Source organism: Kogia breviceps, chromosome 10, assembly GCF_026419965.1.
Source record: "Kogia breviceps isolate mKogBre1 chromosome 10, mKogBre1 haplotype 1, whole genome shotgun sequence".
NCBI classification, from domain to species: Eukaryota; Metazoa; Chordata; class Mammalia; order Artiodactyla; family Physeteridae; genus Kogia; species Kogia breviceps.
The window spans coordinates 86,727,801-86,751,506 of record NC_081319.1 but is presented as its reverse complement, the minus strand read 5'-3'; the positions used below and the strand labels follow the sequence as shown (position 1 = coordinate 86,751,506).

Below are 23,706 nucleotides of genomic sequence, written 5' to 3'. Positions count from 1 at the left end.
TTTTAAGAATTTATGTAATTAGATATGTTCAACCAGATAATCCAGGATAATCCTCCTATGAATCCAGGATAATGCCTCTACATTAAGATCCATAACCTTAAGGTCTCTTTTGCCATGTAATGTGTCATAATCACAGGTTGTAAAGATTCTGGTGTGAACTCTTCAGGCTAGCACACGTAGTCACAGCCCCACTCACTCTGGAGGCGGCCTCTGTCCTGTATACACTAAGGGCCTCCATGATTGGAGATTCCCGTGAATCTCAATGAGTGACTCTTTTTGGAAATTTTATCTGTAGTCCTTCGTTCACTTACTAAACCCAGGCATACATGTCAGAGTGTCCTTTTGCAGAAAAGATAATTCTCACTGTTGATGATGTCTGGTGAACTTTCTACCGAATCCATCTCTTAGTTTGGGTTCCCCGAAAGCTGACTCTGAGTCAAGGGCTCGGAGTCACGTTGTCTACTTGAGAACTGATCCCAGGTATCTCAAGTTCGAAAATAAATAAAAAGAGAAAAGCCAACTGAGAGAAAAATTACATAAAGTGTACATTAATCAGTTGGTTATCATGTGGGCAACTGGGCTCCATCCCACCCAAGACTAAGAAACGTGAAACTGTGAGATATGCTTACACACACACACACACACACACACACACACACACACTTCTACACACGGCAGGCCTCTCCTGGTGATTAGCATCAACGCCAAAATCCTCGGGCAATCTCAAAGCTTTTCAATAAAAAAATGAAAAGTATCTCGCTTCTGAAGAAAGAAAAAGGAAAGTTTTTTAAAGGCTCCGTGCAGCTGTGCGTAAGTCCTAAGCTGTTTCTGTGTATTCTACCCAGTAACTGGTGAGAAAGCAGGTTCAGGGATGCCATTGGCTGGCTGACCCACGGCCTGCTCTAAATCATTCATTGGAGATCTTGTGACTTTGTGGTCCCCGAGTGGACCGGGTCCCAGGGACCGCAGCCCCCAGGCCGCGACTAACAGGAGGTGAAGAAAAGTTCCTTCTCTGCTTTCGGGAAGGTTTGGTCCGGCTGTGCCTGTGCCCATGGGCGGGTTTAGGGGCAAGACGGACAACCGGAAAATCATCATTTGAGCGTCAGAGGAGAAAAGAAAACGCAGAAGTTAATTCTAGAAGGTAAGAAAGGGAGGGGACGCGCTACCGCTCGGGGTGGGGCGGGGAGTGGGGGGCGGTAGGCAGGAGGAACAGAACCTGTTAAGGGGAAAGGCGGGGTCCCGGGTAGGGGATGCTTCCGGGGGTGGGGGTGAGGTGAGGGAGGCTCTCTACCCCTGGCTTGACTTGGTGCCGAGCCAGATTCGCGGCGAGGAGGAAGGGAAGGGAGGGAGGATGGATTTGGAAGAATATCAAGTGACGTCTGAAGAAACTCAACTCTGGCCGGAGAAGTGAGCCGAGGAGGGCGGAAAATTGTCTACTCGATCGTTGTATTGTTGGCTTATTCCACGGAATGTTTAATGACGCCATCTATCGGTAAATCCCTGAACCGGGAGAGGAAGGGGGCTGCCCAAGACAGCAGTTGGGGCGCTGATGATAACCAACACGGGTTACAGGAAAGTTTGACCTAGATCGGAACTGTAGTGCCGAGTCTCCCTGGCTGATTCTCCACGTCTCTCTAGGCTTCCCGTCCCTGCCTCTCGTGGGTGCTTATGGAGCCAGTTGCTTCTCTGCATTTCTCCCTGCCAGGCTCCCTTCTCTTCTTCCACCTCCTCAGCTTGTTTGCAGCGGTCTCAGGTAGGAGTGCATGCCACTAACTCCTATCCACTTCTCAGAAAGGAAAATCAGCACTTCAGTCTGCAAAGAGGAAGGGTAAAGAAGGGCTGCAGTTGTGCTCGCTCACCTTTTCGTTCTGCACACGGTCTTCGAACGGATCCCAGCACCCTCCATTAACAATCCAGTGAGAGCCACAAAGGCGAGCTGCATATATAACTTAAAATTCTTAGTAGCTACATTTAAAAAAGTAAAAAGAAACAGATAAAACAACCTTTCATAATCTATTTTAACTCCACATAACAAAAATATTATTATTTAAACTTTTAATTAATGTAAAATATTAACAGTGAGATATTTAACATTTTTTTTTTCTAAATATTCAAAATTGTGTGTATTGTACATTTACAGCACACTCCAGTTGGGACTAGCTAGTGGCTATCATATTGGACAGCTCAAGTTTATAGCAGACTCCAGGCACCGTGCTGGTTTGGGAAATAGAAAAAGATCTCTGTAAGCTCAGGGTTCATGGGGGATATCAGGGTACGCTTCTCAATGTGTTGTTCAAGAAGCATTAGCATCCTCAGTAGACACCCCTCCTACCCCTGCTAGGTGTCTGTTACTAACAAGCAGCCACATCTCTTGGCCCCCAGAATCCTGAGCCCAGGAAGCCCCTTAGAAAGAACATGTCTGTGCCCTGGCATATCCACTTATTTTCCCACCTTAGAGAGTTGATGGCTGGTGCCCTTGTATGACTCTGCCGCTTTGTTGAACAGTCCAATTTACTGTCCTGGGACCAGCTGATCCAATCCTGGCCATGGTGGGAGAAGACACCAAGTTACACTGCCACCTGTCACCTGAGAAAAATGCCGAGGGCATGGAGGTGCGATGGTTCCGGACACAGTTCTCCCCTGCAGTGTTCGTGTACAAGGGCCAGCGAGAGAGAACGGAGGAGCAGATGGAGGAGTACCGGGGAAGAACAACCTTTTTGAGCGAAGCTCTCAGCAAAGGGAGCGTGGGGCTGATCATACACAACGTCACAGCCCGCGAAAACGGCATCTACCGCTGTTATTTCCAAGAAGGCAGATCCTACGACGAGGCCATCATGCACCTGGTGGTGGCAGGTACGTCCTTTCATTTTGTTCCCTTGCTTTTTCACAGCCTGACTCTTAGGGAAAGTTTTTCTCCTCACCTCAGGCCCCCTGCAGACCAGCAGATTTTTGCCAAGAATCCCCTTGAAACAGGGAGGGTGGCTTTCCCCTGCTCAAGGACCCAGTGAGTGGGTTTGCTCTGCTAAACAGTGGGCCTCGACTCTTGAGACGCACACATGGAACTCAGCTGTCACCTTGAGTAGGGGTGAATGCTTAAACCCTACAAATTATTCTTATGCCTACTTGTGAGAGATCTCTAAGCATCTTCCTCAGTAACATGTTTTAGAATTAGACATCTTTATTGTGAAGTGTTATACTCATACAGAAAAACTCATAGAACATTAATGTACAGATTACTGAAGTATTTTGAGCTATAACCCATGTAACCATTACTCATGTCAAGAACTAGAACACTGCCTTCTACTGACTGTGCTGGTTTGCTAGGGCTGCCATAACAAAAGGACCACAGACTGGGTGGCTTTAACAACAGAAATGTATTTTCTCACAGTTTTGGAGGCTGGAAGTCCAAGATCAAGCTGTCAGCAGGTTTGTTTTCTTCTGAGGCCTCTCTCCTTGGCCTGCAGACGGCCGCCTTCTCACTGGGTCCTCACGTGGTCTTCTCTCTGTGTCTTCATGTGGCCTTTCCTCTGTGGGTCCACGTTCCTGGTGTCTTTCTCTGTGTGTCCTAATCTCCTTTTTTTATAAGGACACCAGTCAGATTGGATTAGGGCCCACCCTAACAGCCTCATTTTAACTTAATTACCTCTTTAAAGGCCCTCTCTCCAAATACATGCACATTCTAAGGGACTGGAGGTTAGGGCTTCAACATATGAATTTTGTGGAGGCACAGTTCAGCCCACAACATGCCGCTTCTCAAAATCCCCAATTTAGACAGGTTCCTAGGAAGAGACATGCTGTATAATGAGAAATATACATCCTTAATAGGTACTACACATTTGTTTTCCAAAGTGTTTGTACCAATATACACTCTTGCCAGTTATATATGAGCTCCATACCTTTTTCATTAAGTCCAAAGAGAAGTTTTTCACATGTGATTTCAATCTATTTTTTTCTTTTTCGTAAGTTATTTTTCATGACTGTGAGGATCACACACCATCCTTGACCCTTTTTACCCTCCTTCCCTACTTTTTTCCTCAGCACCTGTCACCTTCTTACATATATGCATTTTACTTGTTTATCCAGATTATTATGGCTCTTCCACTAGAATGTAGATTTCATAAGGAATTGTTTTCTATTTTGCTCCTGCTGTATCCCCATCTTTAGAAAAGAACCTGGAGCATAACATTTGCTCAACAAATATTATTGAAGGATTAAATGAATCTGCTCCATAAAGCTCTAAGTGGTCATCACATCATGCCTGAGCTATCTGTATTCTAAGCCTGAGATCTGCTTTTTTTTTTTTTTTTTTTTTTTTTTTTTGCGGTACGCGGGCCTCTCACTGTTGTGGCCTCTCCCGCTGCGGAGCACAGGTTCCAGACGCACAGGCTCAGCCGCTCCGCAGCATGTGAGATCTTCCCGGACCAGGGCACGAACTCGTGTCCCCTGCATCGGCAGGCGGACTTTCAACCACTGCGCCACCAGGGAAGCCCAAGAGATCTGCTTTTTCTTAACCTTTTTCCATGAGCCTCTTACCAGTTCATGCTTTTAATCATCTTTGAAGTATGCATTAGTCAGGATTGTCAAGGTTATGCTCTGGTCACAAGCAGCCCTCAAGTCTCATTACATTAAGTCAACAAAGGTCTATTTCTAACACATGAAGTATATAGATCATGAGTCTGGTGGGGCTCTACTTCATACAGATCTGCCTGGAGCTTTGTGGTTCACCTGAGCAGAGGGAAAGAGAGCCTGGCAAATTACTCACTGGTTTGTAAAGCTTCTGCCTGGAAGGTGCTACATGTTATTTATACTCACATTTCATTGACCAAAGCAAGTCACATGGTTATGCCTAACTATACAAGAGAGGGAAGTACAAGCCTAACCATGGGCCCAGGTGAACTGAAAATTTTTGTAGACAGCACTAAAAAGTACTCTTTCAGGTTTTTGTTACTAGACATTCTTTTAAAGCGTTACAGTCCACATCACAATCAGAACCAATCAGGACCAGAAATTATTCACAACTGTGTCTCCAGCATCTAGCAAATTGCTTGGCACCTAACAGGTACTTAATAAGTAATTGTAAAATGAAGGAGTGAAAGAGATGAATGGCTGATATCAAAATCAGAGTGGAAAAATTTACCCTTGGGCACCCCTCATTGAGGACATTCATAAATTCATTCCACAAATACTTAACAAGCATCTCTTATGTTCAAGTCACTGTTTTAGAAACTGAGGATAAATCAGTGAACAAAATACATGAAGATCCCTACCCTCGTGGAACTCACATTCTGGAGGGTGCACAGAGCAATAAATGAAATAATTAAACTGGATTTTATACAAGATGGCGATGAGTACTATAGAAAAAAATAAAGCAGGGAAGAGATGGAAAGTTCTAGGAGGCATGGAGGTAAGGTAATTAGAAATAGAATGGTCAGGAAAAGCTTCATGGAAAAGATGGCAATTGAACAAAACAAGAATGAAGTGAGGAAGTGAACCATGCACGTCTAGGGCTACTGAGAGCATCCAGTGTGAAGTCCCATCTAGCACAACACAGGGCGTGTGGGCTCCTGATAGGGGACCATATAGTTTATCACTCAAACTGCACACTTTTGAGAGTGAGAGGAGGCACTGTCAATAATTGCACAGGGACAAGTGGAATCAACAAGGACTGCCCAGGAAACTACAGCATATATGGACATCTCATTTCTTGATAAATATTAAGTTTGCCTTCTTTCCCTTTCCTCAAGTACTAGTTGTCATGTGAGTGACTGACATGTAAATTATATACTAAGCCTAGTGGTCCCACAGAGAAAATGAGTGAGAATTTGGCCAGGCTTCAGGATTGAGGTGGCATTTAAACTGGGATTTCTACAAGTTTATTGGGCTTTAAGGTATGACCTCACTTCCGGTGTCAGAGTATTATACTTTAAAAGAAATGTTTGAAGAATGGAAAAGCCTTTAAGACACACATAAATCAATGGCATTTCAGTCCACCAGACCAAGCGAGGTTTGTGGACAGTGCGACCTTCCCAGTGGGCCTCAAACGTAACTGGGCAGGAGAGCCCATCTTCGTTACTCAGAAGGATAGTTTTGTTTCTGATTAATATAGAATATCATGGAAGAAGGGTTTCTCTACCCTTGTGTCCTGACTCTGTTCACAGCAGCACTACAGAGCTGACCACCACATGTTTGTGTGTGGCAGGAATTTTCCATTCTTCCCCCGTAAACATGACCCTGACCTGCCCCACTCTGACATGAGTTGGTGTACAATTGTTTGCTTGTTTGTTTGTTTACTGTTTTCCGGTTTGGTTAATTGGCTGGCTGGTTTTGTCCTTAAGTCTATTGTCTCCTGCTTGCCCTTATCGAAACCCCCTGGAACATTTTGTAGGATTTCTTTCCATCTTGCCAAATTCTTTTGAATCTTATCCCCCACTTCACAGTTTCTGTGTGAGCCTTTCAATATGCAACTAGTTGTTTTTTATTTTCCATCTTGAAAAGATCAAATTGAGCAAGAAGCAGTAAGACTTAAGTGACTGCTTTAATTTTGTCTTTGGTATAATTTGTTGGATAGGCTTAACAAAGGAACTCCTTAAAAGAAGTTTGGATGATTGCTGGATACCTGGCTAAAGGGGCAGAAGTCTCCCAGGACCATGCATTTGCAGCTCTCTCATACCCAGTATTCTCTTTTATTGAGGATTCTCTGAAAGATAGAATAAGTTAGGAAGAGTCTGGATTCTTAGGACTTTTGATGATGATCTGCTGACATTAAGGAGGTGATGTTTTTATCTTAAGGATCCCAAGGGCATCCAGATCTAATAGGAGAATGTTGTCAAGGGACTGTAAGAAAATTACCTAATTGACTGAGCCCAATTGACTGGAAGGTAAAAATCTCTGAATTGGGGTAAGGGTTGGCTTTGCACACTGGCTCTGTCAATTTCCTAAAAACCAAGAGCTGCTTATAATTATCAGATAGCTGTGGCGATGTGAAGTCCTAAAACCAGGAGAAGAGGCCTCGAACTCAAAAAGTTTCTTGAGATTCTGCCAGCCTGGCAGGTTTCTGTCCTTATTGTATTGACCTAGAACTTCAGGAAGCCAGAGCTACTGAGAAGTCCTCTCAGGGCAGAAAGTGAAAGCCTGCTTCTTTCTGGTCACAGTGGACACACCCACCCAGAAGTGAGAAAATTAAAATTCTCTAGCTGAATGAATCAATCAACCAACATTTATTAGGAAGCAGATAAATGCTTGCTCCTGTGATGGGGTCCGTAGGTGGAGCACAAAGAAAAGTACAATGTAATCCTTTCCCCACTTAGAGATCTCACAATTTTTTTGACGTGTTGGTCACCTGGTGTTCTCCAACATCAAGGTTTTCTTCCTTCCTTTCCTCCTTACTGTCTCTTTCCTTCCTTCCTCCATCCCTCCCTCCTTTCCTTCCTTCCTTTCTCCCTTCACAGAAGGGAGTGCATGAAATGTGCATAATCAGTTTCTCCGGACACCAGCCTCTTGCTCTCTCCCGGCTTCCCTTGGCTCTCATCACTAAGAGCTGATCTGCTAAGACACTTCAGCTAAGACACCATTACCTCTTTAGCTGGTCTCTCTCCCCAGGCCTGGGTTCTAAGCCTGTTATTGAAATGACGGGCCACGAGGATGGAGGCATCCGGCTGGAATGTACATCTGTAGGATGGTACCCAGAGCCCCATGCCGTGTGGAGGGACCCTTATGGCGAGATCATGGCCCCCCTGGAGGAGGCTTACACTACGAACGCAGATGGCCTCTTCATGGTCACCATGGCTGTGATCATCTGGGACCAGTCTGTGAGAAACATGACCTGCTCCGTCAACAACACCCTGCTCAATCAGGAGAAGGAAACTGTGATTTTCATTCCAGGTTAGTTCCCTGCTCTCTGGAGGCTCATCTCATGGCAGCGGGATCCTCAGCAGACAGACCAGAGCCCAGCATGGGGATGGGGCGTAGGGGCGTGGAGTGTAAGGGTCCTGGGCCCTGAAGAGCTAGAGGCTACAGCTGAGCTGAGGCCTCTCCCCTTGTCACAAGAGGAAAATCAAATCGTCTCAAAACACAGGAGTAGCAAGCCTCTTCTCTGAGGGTAAACCTGATAGTTTTGTTTTGTTTTGTTTTATTTTTCTCTGTTATGGTCCTTATCCTGCAGCAATTTTCAAACATTTAGAACAATCATAAATCTATGGGCAGGTAGTATCTGCTGAAGCCCTCCCTTCCTGCCCAAGAGATTTCCCAAGGGACAGAGCTGGAGAAATTCTCTGTCTGTAGACATTCATAAATTCATTAACTGAACAAGCATCTCATATGTTCAAGACACTGTTCTAGAAACCGAAGGTAAATCAGTGAACAAAATACATGAAGATACCTGCCCTCATGGGGCTCACATTCTAGAACAGCAGAAGGCAATAAATGAAATCATGAATTAAAACAAGGAGTGAAATAATTAATTAAACTGTGGATTATATCAGATGGTGATAAGTACCGTAGAAAAAAATTAGTGAGGCAGGGAATAGGGAGTGTCAGGGGCATAAGGCAGTTGTAATTGTAAATAGGACGATTGGGGGAGGCTTCACGGAAAAGATGGCAGTTGGGGAAGTGAGGAGTGAGCCATGAAGATGTTTGAGGACTGAGCAAGCCAGGTAGCAGGAACAGCATATGCAAAGGGCTGAGGCAGGAGCATATCTGGCAGTTTCAAGGACACCCCCCCCACCCCACCCCCACCCCCGCCAAGACAGGTGTGACTGGAATGGATTGAGGGCAGGGAGAGTTGGAGGAGATGAATTCAGAGAGACAATGGATCCGGATCATATGAGGCAGTATAGGCCACAAATGGACTTTGGCTGTTAGTCTGAGTGAGATAGGAAACACTGCAGGGTTTTGAGCAGAGAAATAACATGATCTCACTTAGGCTGCTGTGCTGAGGACAGACAGCAGAGGATATGGACAGAAGCAGGGAGAAGGCATTGCAATATTCCAGGCAAGAAGGGATGGTGGCTTATACCATGTGGTGGCCGTGCTGATTCAGTACGGCTGGTTAGCTTTTAGTCACCCTGGTCTTACCCATGGTGACTCCAGATGTTACTGCTTTTTTGTCTGCTGGGGCCCCAACCCTGGCAATCACTGTGGGGCGAGCCGGTGCAGAGCCAAAGTCTCTTGCCCTAGCTGGGGTTTCTGAGAGAGAAGCTGATGGAGTGGGGACCTGGTGGGGGCCAGGGGGTGCAGGGGAGGCGCTCTTCAGATCTGCGCCCGGAGGGGCTCTAATCCCAGGGCTCCTTTTTCTCACTAAATGGGCCTCTGGGGCTCCCTTTTCAGAATCCTTTATTCCCAGCACATCTCCCTGGATGGTGGCCCTGACTGTCATTCTGCCTTCTCTGCTCCTCCTCATCATTGGGACCATCTGTCTCATCAAGAAACTCCAAATGGAAAGAAAGATTCTGTCCATGAAAATAGAGATTGAAAATGAAGAGAAAGAAATTGCACGTAAGGAACTGGGGAAAGAACGTGTGGAAAAAGAGAAAGAACGTCAAATAAAAGGTAAAAGAGTAGGAAGACGGTTCACTGTCATACAAAAGGACACAGCTTGGGCAGCTAAAAGCCTGAGAAAGAGAGAGCGGACGTGAATAAAGGCAGCGGCAAGGGCTTAGAACTCTTCACGTCCTAGTAATGAATCCCTCAGACCTCGCTTTCTTCCAGTCTGCAAATGCTGCATCCGTTCACCTGGCTACGTATAGCCCTATACTGTTGGACAAGAGCAAACCCAAATAAGCACTGATAACCAGCCACCTGATCATATGTTATTTCTGGTATCTTGACAGCTCCCAAGGCAGCAGGGGAGGGGGACAGTGGTATTCAAATAGAAGACCAGCCATCATCATTTTAGACAAACTCAAATTCTCTTAGTTCTTCTCTTGAGGACATTCATTTGTTTCTATTTCTTTTTCAGAGCAACTTCATGAAGAACTGCGTAAGTTGAGCATTTCCTGAACTACTCCCTGCATGATTTGCATTCTGCTCTGCATTATCTCCTGAAGCTCACCTCTCTGCCTGTCCCATTGCAGGATGGAGAAGAAGCCTCTTACATGCGGGTGAGCACCTCTGACATTCCCTCAGATCCCAAGCTTTCTCCCCACCCGGCAGCCAACAGGACACATTAGAGGAGATGAACAAGGAGACCCAAGGCTGGCCAGGGGGAGCAGGAACCTGGTGTCGGTTCACTAGCAGTATCCCACCCAGGGCTGGAGCCTATCTCTGCTGTCAGGGAAGCCCCGCAGCTCTTAACCAACCCTATAGCTTACTTCCCACCATCCTTTCTTTTTTAGAATAATTTCATCCACGATCACCAGAGGTCTACCATACATAATAGACGTCCCGAAAGGTTACCTTTTAGTAGCTGTTGCTCTTTGGATCCTGGATTAATTTGAAAGAAAGCAATACTGGCTTAGTTATTTATAACCTGGGAGATGGTATAGACTTCACAGTGGAAGAGCCACGTGTGGGAAAAGCAATAAGCTTCCCAGGCCTGGCTGAGGGGTGTACAAATAGGGACCAGAAATGCCTTCCTGCTCCAAGAGAATGCTGATAACTGTGTACAGCCTGCCAGCGGAGAGGACCTGGGCAGGTGGGAGAACACAGGGTCCAGTTGCCTGGCCCTAAGGAGCACTTTGAGTTTTATGATTTGTCACCTCTGCTCACAAGCATCAAAGGATGCAGGCTTTGCGAGATCCCACAGCACTTGGACCTTTCCTCTTTCGAATTTCAAAATTATCACCATCAGACATAACAACTTGGAGAAAGAAGAAAATCATTTTAACACAATGATTTTGTGTTAGATGTAGACTGACTAAGTAATAGTAACTGCAGATGGGAGAGGGCTGCAGAACGTCGGGGGCCTGAGGCATTTCTTATATCCAGCGAGGTCATAGCTGTAGGTGTCACACCAATGTTATTAAAGCAAAACTACCTTTTGCCACACTCACCTCTCAGGCAAGTATGGCAGGTAGACTTTGGGGGACATTATCCTTCTTTTTTACCCTCTGAAGGGTGCTCTTATTCGTCATTTAAATGAGTTGTCACCTGGTTAAACTGGTAGAACACAGAGGACCTGGGTAGGGACACTTTGTTGCCCTTATCTGTGTAGGGAAAACTTGGCCTTAATGGCTTAATTGGGGGAGGGGGAGGGGATAGGTCCTCTTTGCTGGTTGAAGCCATGTGGGAAACTTTTTAACTAAAGAGAGTCCCAGAGATCATATATTTTGAATAGAAAAGGGGGCAGATCTGAGAACATTAAGAGAGAGTGGGAGCCATTAATTTCAGCTCATTTGCTGAACTTTCTATATTTCTTAGAGCCCCAGTTCTCCTCGACCTGAGGCAGCACTCCTGCCACTTAAGAGATAGAAGTGCAGCCTCAGGAATTTTCTCTGTGAGCTGCCTGGGATCTGGGATCGAGGGGCCTTCACGGAAAAGGTGGTTACATGGGGGAATCTCCCACCAGCTTTCTGGGATCTCTCTGGGGACCAGGAATCTCACAATCTCCAGAGATCCTAGGCCTAAACCTGAGACTTCCTCTGCAGCTGATGTGGTCCTGGACCCAGACACCGCTCATCCCGAGCTCTTCCTGTCAGAGGACCGGAGAAGTGTGAGACGGGGTCCCTCCAGGCAGAGAATGCCTGACAACCCAGAGAGATTTAACTGTCAGCCTTGTGTCCTGGGCCTAGAGAACTACTCCTCAGGGAGACATTACTGGGAGGTGGAGGTCGAAAACGTGATGGTTTGGGCTGTGGGTGTTTGTAGAGACAGTGTTGAGAGGAAAGGGGAAACCCTACTGGTTCCTCAGAACGGCTTCTGGACCCTGGAGATGTTTGAGAACAAGTACCGCGCCCTGTCCTCCCCAGAGAAGATTCTCCCCCTGAAAGAGCGCCTTCGCCGGGTGGGTATCTTCCTGGACTATGAAGCTGGAGACGTGTCCTTCTACAACATGAGGGACAGGTCACACATCTACACGTGTCCCCGTTCGCCCTTCTCTGGGCCCCTAAGGCCCCTCTTCAGGCTGGGGTCTGATGACAGCCCCCTCTTTATCTGTCCAGCGTTTACAGGGGCCCAGGGGGTCACAGTGCCTGAGGGCGGCCTGGTCCTTCACAGGGCAGAGACCCACCGCAGCCTCCAGGACCAATTCCCTGGTCTCAGAGCCAAGTAGAGAACCCAGGCCACCTCTACTACCACAGCACTGCACCCCCTGGAGGAAAACCACCCTCCTTCCTTCTGGTCACGGAAGAGAATCTCCTCCAGAGGTCCCCTGGACACCTCCTCAAGCCCCAGCCCCATCTCTCTCCTTCATTAGGCTGTTGCTTTAGTAACTCATTTGCACGTAACGATGGGGCAGGGGCCAGTCTCAGGAACACGAGTGCTGCCACATGGCTCCCAACCAAGAAGTGTGAGAAAGTGACAGGCAGAAAACCGGTTGCTTTAACATCAGAGTGACACATTCAGCCTGAGACTGGAGTTGACATCAGATACTGTGGATCTGGGGCGAGGATGCACTAGGATGTAAGAGAGGAGCGGGAACCACAAATGGAAGTCAGAGATAGAGGAAGTGAGACCTGAGAGGTGGGCCGAGGCTATGGATGTGGTTAAGCCCCACCATTACAGCTAAGGGGTCCCAGGAGCTGATGGTCCATTTCCACCCCCAAGATTTCCAGGGCATACAGTAAACCTCCCCAGGCCCAGATCCATATGAGGAAGGATGAAGGATGAGGATACTTCTGGATGTGGCCTGGCTCAGGTGTCCCTACAATAAACAAGGTGTCAGTACTTAGTTATTGAGAGTGGCCTAAGGTTTAAGGTCCCAGCTGAGCAGGTAAGCATTGGACCAAGTGCATCTCAAGGTTCAGGTTCAGTGGGGAGAGCAGTGCTTTCCTGCTTTTTGGCCTCAGGATGCCTTTAGACACTTAAAAATTACTGAGGACCCTAAAGAGCTTTTGCTCATTTGGGTTATATATCTATCAATATTTGTGGCATTAGAGATTAGAACTGAGAAATGTTTAAAATGTATTTATTTATTAATTTATATTAAAAATAGCAACAAGCCAATTATAGGTTAATATAAAAAAATTCATGAAAAATAACTGTCTGTTGTTTCCAATGCAAAATAAAGTTTATTGAGAAGTGTGGTATTTCTTTTGCAAATCTAATGTCTGGCTTCTCTAAGGTGGCTAGATCCTCACATCTGCCTCTGTATTCAGTGCTGGGATATCACAGGTCATGTAGGCTCTAAAATATGTAACTGTATACTAGTGAAAGAGTGAGAGCAAAAATGAAAAATAATATCTTAGTATCATTATTATGGAATAGTATTAATCTTGTAGACTCTTTGCAAGTATTACAGGGACCACCCAGAAATCTGCAAAACACCTTTTGAGAACCAGGATAGAGGATCCTGGAATTGAGTCAGTCGTCTAAAATGATGACATAAATGGCAGTGTTTTGGACTTTACATACTTCAGCCATCCAATTGTAAAAGTTGGCTGAAAACTTTAAAAGGTATTTCAAAAGTTCAAAATTGTTTTACTGCAATTTCAAATGGACACATTCTGGAAAAAATCAGGAATATTGAAAAAGTGATTTGTTGAGATGGAAGACGGGCTTATTACTGTGTATGTGCGTGTGTTGTTTTTATTTTTGGTATTGTTGTTATAATAATATTTGAACAGTTTTAACTAAAAGCACCAGATTGTGAGTCAGGAAACAAGTACTACTAATAACTGCCTATATTAATCTTAGGCAAGTTAGAGCTTTTCAGTGTTTCGGTATTCTGTAAAATAAGACTTTGAATGGGTTTGCATTATCTTTTATTATAGTTTACAAAACACTTTCACTTATGCAGTATCCTTGCTTTCTCATAGCAAATATATTGATCCCCATTTCACAGTGAAATAGTGAGGTCTAGCAAGTTAAAGCGATTTTTTTTTGTTCAAGGAAAATAGAGTTTTCATTCATACTTTTTTTTTTGATAAGTCATGCCTCATCCTTAAAGTGCCTTATAAACATAAATTTCAAATGTTTTAAGTATTTATTGAAACTAAGCATGAACCCAGTCCTCTGCTAGTGACTGTATAAAATATGTAAATAGTATAAAACTCGGCTCCTATCCTTTACTGTCTTCTTTCATATCTTTGCTTATTCATTCACTCTCAACAAATTTATCACCTTCAATGTGTCGACCATGTACAGTCTGTTGTGTCACGAAGGAAATAAACAGGGTGATATTATGGAGAGGAATGGTTGGGGGCTGAGGGGGACCACTTTAGATGGCAAAGTTATGGAGGGCTTCCTGGAGGAAGTGATACTTTTTCTGAGACTTGAGGACTAAGAAAGATTCCCCAGCATCGGGAATCTTGTGCATTACGAGCCCCAAAGCAGAAATAAACTAACTAGTTAAAGGAACATAAACGCCTATAGTCAGGTCAAAGATTGAGAATGGGACAGGCAGGAAACAAGTAGAAAGCAGACTATCTGGGGACTCGTAGCAAAGTGCTGAAAATCAGAGTCTTACTGAAAACCAAAGCTCAAATGAACAGAAGATGTCTGGAGTCATCCGAGAGTTATTTTTATTTCCTCTTCCCAGACGGATTACCTTTTTTTTTGTGGCTGCGCTGCTCATCTTGCTGGATCCCCGACCAGGGACTGAACCCAGGCTCCGCCCCCGCAGTGAAAGCACGGAGCCCTAACAGCCCGACCGCCAGGCAATTCCTGGGGTCACTCATTCTTAGCAGCATGAGTAATTTAATTTTCCAGAATTTCCTTTTTCCTGGGTTTGGGGGCTGGGAGTGAGGTGGAGTAAAGTATGGAGAGAAGGGGAACGCCCCCCAGGGACTCTTCCCCTTCTTTGGGTGTCACGGCTCAGGCATGGCGTAGTGATCCCAGCACCCTCAGTGGCTGAGATCCACGGTATCTGTGATCCCACCTGCGCTCTTGGCTCTGTAACTTAGATCAACCCCAAGAGGAGGGGGAAAAAATAAATTCTGAATCAAGGCCTTCCAGTGGAAGTTTTTCAGATTTTGGCATGTTGGATTAAAGAGAGACTTTAATCTTTTACCTCGGATGGGCTGGGAGTTATCGTCAGTGCTTATTACTGGGCAATGGTTAATCTTGTTACCCTTTGATCCCAGTGTGGGAGAGAGTAGGCTGGGCCAAGGAGAGAGATGGGGTGGGGATATTGGAAGTTAAGTCTTCTTGGCATATCCTACCATAATAAGAAGTTTTCCCAACTTCTGGGAAAGTGAAACTTACAGATCCCTGGACTCGTGAAGAGCTTTCCTTAATCATATAACCATTTACACAGGTCTGACAGGAAATAGCCAGGCACATTGCTGCCAGGATGGTTCACAGGATCATTTCATTTTCTCCCCAGCCTCCCCCATGCTTGGCCCCAGACCAACCCTTTTGTACCACAAAGCACAAGGTGCATGTATAATTATCCCAGACCTTTCAATTACAGTTACTAATCAAACTTACAGGACTTTGGTATCAGAGACAGAAGTAATCTGACACAGATAAGGTACATGTACAATGATCAGTAAATAAGCTAACATTTATATCCAAGCAATTTCTGGTGAGTATGAGTCAATACACCTGCAGCTTATTCTCACAGCCATCCAACAATCGCTGGCTGTTGGCCGTGAGCCAAGCACTGTCTAGGCACTGAGGAAAATAACAGTGACTGGGACAGGTGACATGCGTGGAGTATTGCCAACCCAGGAAGTACACTCAAGCTTCGATGGCCATACTTTCTATTGAGGCTTCATTATGTAGGCTTGATTGATTGAATCATTGACCACATAGTGATTGAACTCCATCTCCAGCCCCTCTCTCTTCCTGAGTCAAGCTGACAGCACATAGCCCAAAGCCCCAACCCCCTAATCACTTGATTGGACTTTCTGGCTTGGTGACTCCCCATGAGTCATCTCATTAGAGTAAACTATCAGGTACAATCCAGAGAGCTCACCAGGAATAACACAATGCTCTTAACACTCGGGAAATTCCAAGGGTTTAGGTTATTTCCCAAGAGTCTGGACAACGGCCAGACCTCTTACTACACAGTTTGAGAAAGAACATCAAGGGCAAAGGACTAGGGTGCAATTGGATTTGTGGTACTACCTGAACAAAAAGGTGAGAGCAGCCAAAGGATGGTAGGAAAAAGAGTGGGCAGACCGGAGAAACAGGGAGAGCCGGATCAGTGTAGACTCGGGGCAGCGAAAGAAGTTTGTGTTTTCTTCTAAATATAATGGGAAGCCACTGTATGATTTTAAACAAGGAAGAAACATAATGATTTCCGGTAATTCCCTGGCGGTCCAGTGGTTAGAACTCCGCGCTTTCACTGCCGAGGGACCGGGTTCAATTCCTGGTCGCGCCGCAGCTAAAAACAAGAAAACAAAACAAAAAACACCTAATGATTTCCTTCTAAAAAAGAGAGTCAGAGGAGACAGAACAACAGAAGCAGAGGATAGAGATAGAAAGATTTGAAGATGCTATGCTACTAGACTTGAAGTTGGAGAAATGGGTAGCCTCTAGAAGCTGGTATTGGGCACGCTACTCCAAAAAGTCTGAGAAAACTGCAGGAGGAAGGCTTCCCTCTCTTGCCTTTTTTCTCTGAAAGCAGGAAATAAATCTCGCATATGAAAGGTATCCTCCCTGTACCAGGAGGAAGGGAGATATCCTCATCACCAGAGAGAAGGCTATATAAACAAACCTTGCTACTTCTTCACCATTTACTACCCCTAGCCCAAGCCCCTTTGCCATGTCAATTTTTCACAAATGTATTGTTTCTTTGCCTAAAATGTATTAAAGCTTCCTGCTCCGGTCATTTCTTCAGGTCTTCATCCTCTTGTGAGGGCTCTCATGTACACGTAAAAATTCAGTAAAATGTGGGTGCTTTTCTCCTGTTAATCTGTCTTTATCAGTTTAATTTTCACACCCAGCCAAAGGCCCTCAGAGGGTTTTTTAAAATTTTTTATTAAAACAATTTTTTGTTGAAGTATAGTTGCTGTACAATATTATATAAGTTACCGGTGTACAATATAGTGATTCGCAATTTTTAAAGGTTATACTCCATTTAAAGTTATTATAAAATATTGGCTATATTCCCTCATGTTGTACAATATATCCTTGTAGTTCATTTTATACCTAATAGCATACCCCAACCTCTGTATTGCTCCTCCCCCCAGAAGGTTGTTTTTTAATATGATAGCACTGCACTTCTAGGAACCAGTTTCTACATCGGGTACTTATTACTGAGCAACAAATCACCCCACAACTTACTGGTTTAAAATAACACTCATTTGTTATTGTTCCTATGTCCGGGTGTCAGATGAGTGTGGCTAATCTACTCCTCAGCTCAGCTGGGCTTTTCTGCTTCAAGCTGCAGTGGCTAAACAGCTCTATGATTGGCTGGGGCAACTATTCCACTTGTCTCCTATCCTCCTAAGACTAGAGAGCTGATCAGAGCAGTTTCTCCTTTTGATAAACAGTTCCTTATGGTGTTCATGAGTGAGCAGAAACATGCAAGGCCTCTTAAGAGGTCTTGGGACAGACACATTGTCACTTTCACCCACATGCCATTGGCCAAAGCAAATCATGTGGGCAAAGGCAAAGTCAAGGGGTGACTTGCCCAGGATGTGGCCATACCAAAGATGAGGATTCAGGGAGGACTGAAGGATGGAGGTCAGTAATTCAATCTTTCACACCATTGTTCAAGATCCAACCAAATTTCTATGTCCTCCTCAAAGCCTTCTCTTAGTATTTCCATCCACAGGACTCCTCCCATCCGTAGACATGTGCTGGGATGCCATACCCTCTGAGATGACTTGCACTCAAAAGTCATCCTAGTTTAGAAATCTAGAAATATGGTTCTAGATTTTTCAAAGTTGGAAGGGACTCTAAAGGTTATAAAGCCCCATATACCTTTAGATCTGAAGGAAAAGGCAGCCTCTGACTGAGGAAGAAAGAAACAAGCCTGGCAGTGGCTCTAGCGTTCTCCACTTAAACATTTCACAGACACCAACATCAGGCAAGACCATTCTGTGATTGTGATGGAGACAAAAACAAATCCACTCTGCAGTCATGTCAGAGCACAGACCAAAAAACACAGTGCAAGCTACAAAAATGACTATACACCTCCCTCTCTCGGCTGACTATAGTAATTGCTGCTTCTTTACCTCTTAAATGTTTTTTTTTTTTTTTTTTGGCGGTGCCCTGCGGCTCGTGGGATCTTATTTCCCCGACCAGGGATTGAACCCGGCCCCTGCAGTGGAAGCATGGAGTCCTAACCATTGGACCACCAGGAAATTCCAGCCCACTCTGTTCCTCCACTTCCTAACAAAAATTGGAATATTCAATCATACATCAGTCTGCTGCTTTCTTGCAGCAGTCATCCAGAGCAAACCCTTCATTCTTTGAACCTCCCCCAAATCACCCAACACAAACCTAAATCCCGTAATAAGTTCTCCCACACCATCTCACTGAGACACCCCTCCCCCAAGCCCCCATGCTGTGTTGAATCCACGCTGCTGTAACAAGTAGCAACAAATCCAATTTCGTTCAACTGCAGTTGGGCTTTGGCTGGTGACCTTCAACATGGTAATAGGCAAGCAGAACCCCACTATCAGCCTCCAGTGCTCACTCCCATCCACCCCAAATTTGGCCCCAGACTTTCAGTTCTCCAGATACAACAAAATCTCTCGGTATCTAAAGCCAAGAGGAACTTCCTGCAGATTTCTCAGAACAAAAATTGAAACAAAAAGTATTCTTTGTTCATGATTTATTGATAATTTTTCAATAATCAAGTATTCACAGAAGGGAACAGTCACTCCATTGTGTGTTTCATGCTCACATTCCATCCTCCTTCCCCCATCTTTAACTCAAATCTTAACTGGTTTAGTTCTGTTTATTTTCAAAAGAAACTCATAAAAGAGCTTAGAAAATTCTGGTGTTCCCTCCCTAGTTCTATAAACGAAGCTTTGTATCTCTTATAAAACCTCTCTGTTCTACAGAATAGAAAAAAAGTACAATCGTGTGCAGGTCAATGGCTCTTCATTTCTCTGGGACTCAGAGCTCATATCTCAGAGGGATTCAAAGCCTCAGGGCACACAAAATGAAAAATACTGATAGCATTTCACTGATGAGGGTGGAGAGAACAGAGATGGTGGTAAATTGCCTCAACGTTCTCCTTAGGAGACATACAGGTCCCTTGGAATATGACCATAAGATTAGCTAACCCAAGAAACTTGAAGTTCAGGCACACTAATCGGTAGTTGATAATCAGGAAAGAAGTTGGTGTGGGGCTGAGGCGGGGAAGGCTGGGAGTGGAGACCAGGGGGCAGGCAGAAAAATGTCTCCTGGGGATACCTGACAATTCCTACCACGGTGTCTCATTTCTTTGGAGAAAAAGAGACGCCCTCTGAATCTCTCACGTTCACTGATTCTCAGTCTCCCCTCTCTCTGTCTGTCTCTCTCCCCTTGGTGGTCACCGGCATATACCCTTCCTACTGCTGTTCACCTAGAAAATCCTCAGCCAATGAGGGGCTGGATTATGGATAAATCCTTCTGCTTTCTCATCCCTCGGTGACAACTCTGAATTGGGTAGTTTCCAGTTCCACACAATCTCTCAGAGAGTCCCTAGCAAGATTGAGTCCCAGGGACCCATAACAGTAATCCGGGTGTTATCACACTCTTTATTGGCTCTTCGCTGTCTCATTTCTTCCCTTCCCCACCATGTTTTCTAGGATCACCTCCCAAATAAATTACTTGCATCCATATCTGTGTCTGAGGGTCTGTTTCAAGGAGAACTCAAACTAAGACAAGGTCTGATCAGGGAACATGGAGTGACATCTGTGATAAGAGGAAAACAAGGTGAAATCAAACCAATAGTGAATTCATGGCCTGCTTCTAAAATACTAAACTCTGTATTTTCATGTCTTCTATAGCCTGTCCTCCAGAGGGTGGATAGAGCCCTGCTTTGGAGGAATTTGCCCCAGTGGGAAGAAAGAGTTCAATGGGGTGGATTCTGGGAAGAACTCAGAGTGGTCCATACAACTGTTCCCTTCCCTAAATCTTCTAATTTTTTCCCTTGCACAATCCAACCTCACTTTATTGACTCCCATACATTCCTTTCCTGACCCTCTTCTTTGTTCTAGGAACTCTCCATTTCAAAAGCATTTCCCAGAATATGACTCAGAGATGTCACCACTCAACCAGACCTCAGCCTCTTGCTCCCAGGGAACACATTTAACCTCACTCCACCCCCACAAATGCCCCTTCTACACGGAAGTCCATCACATCTTCTTCAGACCTCTTCAATTTCTTTCTAACCCCCATTCACATATGCAATCTCTGTTGGGCTACAATGTACGTAATTTATTTTCTTCCAGTTTTATTGAGACATAATTCACATACAGCACTGTATATGTTTAAGGTGTACAGCAAAATGATTTCACTTATGTATATCGTAAAATGATTACCACAATAAGTTTAGTGAACACCCACCATCGTATGTAGATACAAAAGAAAAGAAAAAGAAAATTTTTTTTCCTTGTGTTGAGAACTCAGGATTTATCCTCTTAACAACTTTCATATATATTACACAACAGTGTTAATTATATTTATCATGTAGTACATTACATCCCTAGTACTTATTTATCTTATAACTGGAAGTTTGTACATTTTGACCATCTTCATCCAATTCCCCATCTCCCCACCCTCCACTTCTGATAAGCACAAATCTGATCTCTTTTTCTATGAGTTTGTTTGTTTGTTTTGAAGTATAATTGACCTACAGCACTATATTAGTCCATGCTGCACAGCACAGTGATTCAATATCTCTATACATTACAAAGCGACCACTACACGATGCACATAAATTTAATACAGGCTTGGTAAACAGGGGGGTTATGTCAGCATTATAATGTCAACATATCATGCGGTCACATCTAGTTATTACCAGTACGCCAATAGTGTGCGCCCTGAGAAAGACCAGCTGACCACAAAGCTCACTACAAGCCACAGAATACGGTGCTATGCACGATGTGCCCATTCGCACCCAGCCCTTTGTCTTAGCTCGGTTTAGCCACGTGCAAAAGAAATAAGCCCAAGACTCAGCCAGAACCATCCCCCAGGGTCATCTCCGCAATTCGTGGAGAGCCAGCAGCTGCCTCTTCAGCTGCGGATTCTGAATAAGGAAGAGGAAAAAGCTCCTGTGGACCTGCAGCAGCCAGCAGGGAGAATCCTGGTAGCAGTCCAGACCTAAATCGGAACGTATTTTTAATAAGACCCTCCAGTGAAGCATATGCTCGCTTAAGTTAGAGAAGTGCTGCTCTGGGAGGGATGGGGATGGGGCTAGGGAGGGATTATAATAGCACTAATAAATTACCTGAGACGTTTGACTATGGAAACTGTACTTAGAGACAGTTAAGGGCTGGGAAAAATCTGTGGTGGGAACACAGGAAACTAAACAAAGGAAATAAGGTGAATCATTTAACTCCCTCCCTCCCCCATCCCCCTCAAACACAAAAAGTTGTGCAGGAAAGTAAATGTAATCATATGTGATCCTCAGCTCCGTAAAAATATAGCCACAAAACCATGGTATTGGAAACACTGAACAAAAAGGATATATTTCTATCGGTGATACAAAAGAATGGTATTAGTCAGAGTTCTCCAGAGAGACAGGACCAATAGGATATACAGTATACAGATATATAGAAGGAGATTTTTTTATGAGGGATAGGCTCATGTGATTATAGAGGCAAAGAAATCCCACAATCTTCCCTCTGTAACCTGGAGGCCCAGGAAAACTGGTGGTGTAGTTCCAGTCCAAACTCGAAGAACTATGAACCAGGGGAGCCAATGATGTAGGTCCAGGTCAGAGTCCAAATGCCAGAGAACAAGAAGTGTTAATGTCTGAGGGCAGGAGCTGGAAGTCCCAGCTCAGGCACAGAGCAAATTCGCCCTTCCTGCGTCTTTTTATTCTATTCAGGCCCTCAAAGGATTGGATGATTCCCACCTGCATTGGTGAGGACAGTCTCTTCACTTACGGATTCAAAGGTTTCTCTCTTCTGGAAACAGCCTCACAAACACACCCAGAAATGACCTTTACCCAGTTACCTGGGTAGTCCTTAGCCCAGTCAAGTTGACACATAAACTCAACCACCACAAGAACGAAATCATCACTGCTCATGATAGAGCATCGAAAAGTAATATCTAAAAAATGGATTCATCAAGAAATAGCAACATAAATGTTACTCCTGAGACATATCTAGACAAATACCAGACAAAACAACAAAGCATTTGAAGAGGTTGCTTCTAGGGAATGAGGAAGGATAGGGTGGAAGTGGAACTAGTGCTTTTCTTAAAAGCTCTTTACACTATTTTTTTAAAAAATGCTTTGCATGAATTACTTTGACAGAATAAAAACTACTTCTTAAAAAAAAGGAGTAAGTGGTTGCCTCGGTCAAATGCTGTTGGATGTCAAGTAAGACGAGGAAGAGAATAATCATTGGATCTGACTAATTTATACTATTAGGAAATTGGAATCGTGTGGTGAAAAGGGGAGTGTAGGGGAAGAAGCCCTGACATCTGTCATTGGATTTGCTCTTATCCGGAGCACATCACACTCCTCAGCCCAAAAGGTTTCACGTCTAAGAGGAAACAGTTTATGTTTCTAGGGCCCCAGAATAACAGGAACTTGCTCATAGTAGCCCCACATCACAAAGGCACCTAAAAAACAATGGGAGCCATGAAAACTGGGGGCATCTAGAATCTCTGTTCCCTGATTGAGCCTGAACAATTCAGAGATCCTGCCACTGATTGTCCAAAACTGCTAGTTTCTGCCGAAATGACTCCGATATTATCCAGTCAGAACCTCGGCTGCCACATAATACCTTGAATACCATTTGCTCTGTATTTCCCCAGCTCCTTTCTTTCAGTCTAGCTCTCTTGGGTGCAAGTAAAAGCTCTTCCCCCTGCCCCAATGTAGAGCAAGGGATAGAAGTCTAATCAGAATGGGTTGAGGAGAGGAAACTCATTATCGGTGATATTTTTGAAAGTTAAGCACAAATGGGAGCTAAGAATGAGGCAGGCACATTTCAAACTAGGAAAGCCAGGGACTGGTGGGTGTGATTTAAGCTGCAAATTCTACTTCGGTCTATAGGCTGATAAGAGGTCAGAGACCTCAAAGAGCTCAGTTTAGGAGGGGAAGAAAGACTTGGAAACAAAAGACAAAAATAAACATATCTGCATCACACAGTAGGATTCAGGTCAGATTTGTGCCAGCAAAGAGGGACCAGGAAGTTGTCCATGTCACAGGATAAACCTGGCCCATCTTCCTGGAGAGTTGATTTCACATGGAGGGGGCAAAGTCTAGCCAGAGTCATATTTTTTTTTAATTTCATGTGGAATGCAGCAAAATGTTTAACTTACTTTAAACATTACAGATAAGACCACAGACTTCAAAAGTGTTTCTCATGCGAGTTGGACAGTACTGAGAGGCTCTGGGGAGAAGAGGCTGAGAGGAAGGAAAGAGGGAGGCCACTGGATCTTACAGCATATTCTTGACCAGATTACGGTGTCTGAACTGGGTGTTGGGGTCACTAAGGAGACATGTAGGGATTTTTAAGCAAAAAGTGACAAGATCAGATTTGTATTTGAGAA

At 44.6% G+C, this 23,706-nt stretch overlaps 1 protein-coding gene across 12 annotated transcripts; it reads left to right on the top strand.

Annotated features, from left to right (window-relative positions):
- Positions 1-665: 665 nt before the first annotated feature.
- LOC131763358 (butyrophilin subfamily 2 member A2) lies at positions 666-13,173 on the top strand. 12 transcript variants are annotated; one of them, XM_059075487.2, is made up of 8 exons: positions 889-1,141; positions 1,639-1,753; positions 2,506-2,853; positions 7,600-7,881; positions 9,325-9,546; positions 9,956-9,976; positions 10,071-10,097; positions 11,583-13,173. In XM_059075487.2, the coding sequence occupies exons 2-8, from the start codon at positions 1,669-1,671 to the stop codon at positions 12,203-12,205; spliced, it is 1,608 nt and encodes a 535-aa protein (XP_058931470.1). In that variant the 5' UTR covers positions 889-1,141; positions 1,639-1,668; the 3' UTR covers positions 12,206-13,173. The 12 variants fall into 12 exon arrangements, with proteins under 12 accessions (XP_066862658.1, XP_058931470.1, XP_066862664.1 ...); XM_067006563.1 differs by lacking the exon at positions 11,583-13,173 and adding an exon at positions 10,332-10,825 and having other exon boundaries at positions 905-1,141; XM_067006555.1 differs by having other exon boundaries at positions 910-1,141; positions 9,325-9,492.
- The last annotated feature ends 10,533 nt before the right edge of the window (positions 13,174-23,706 follow it).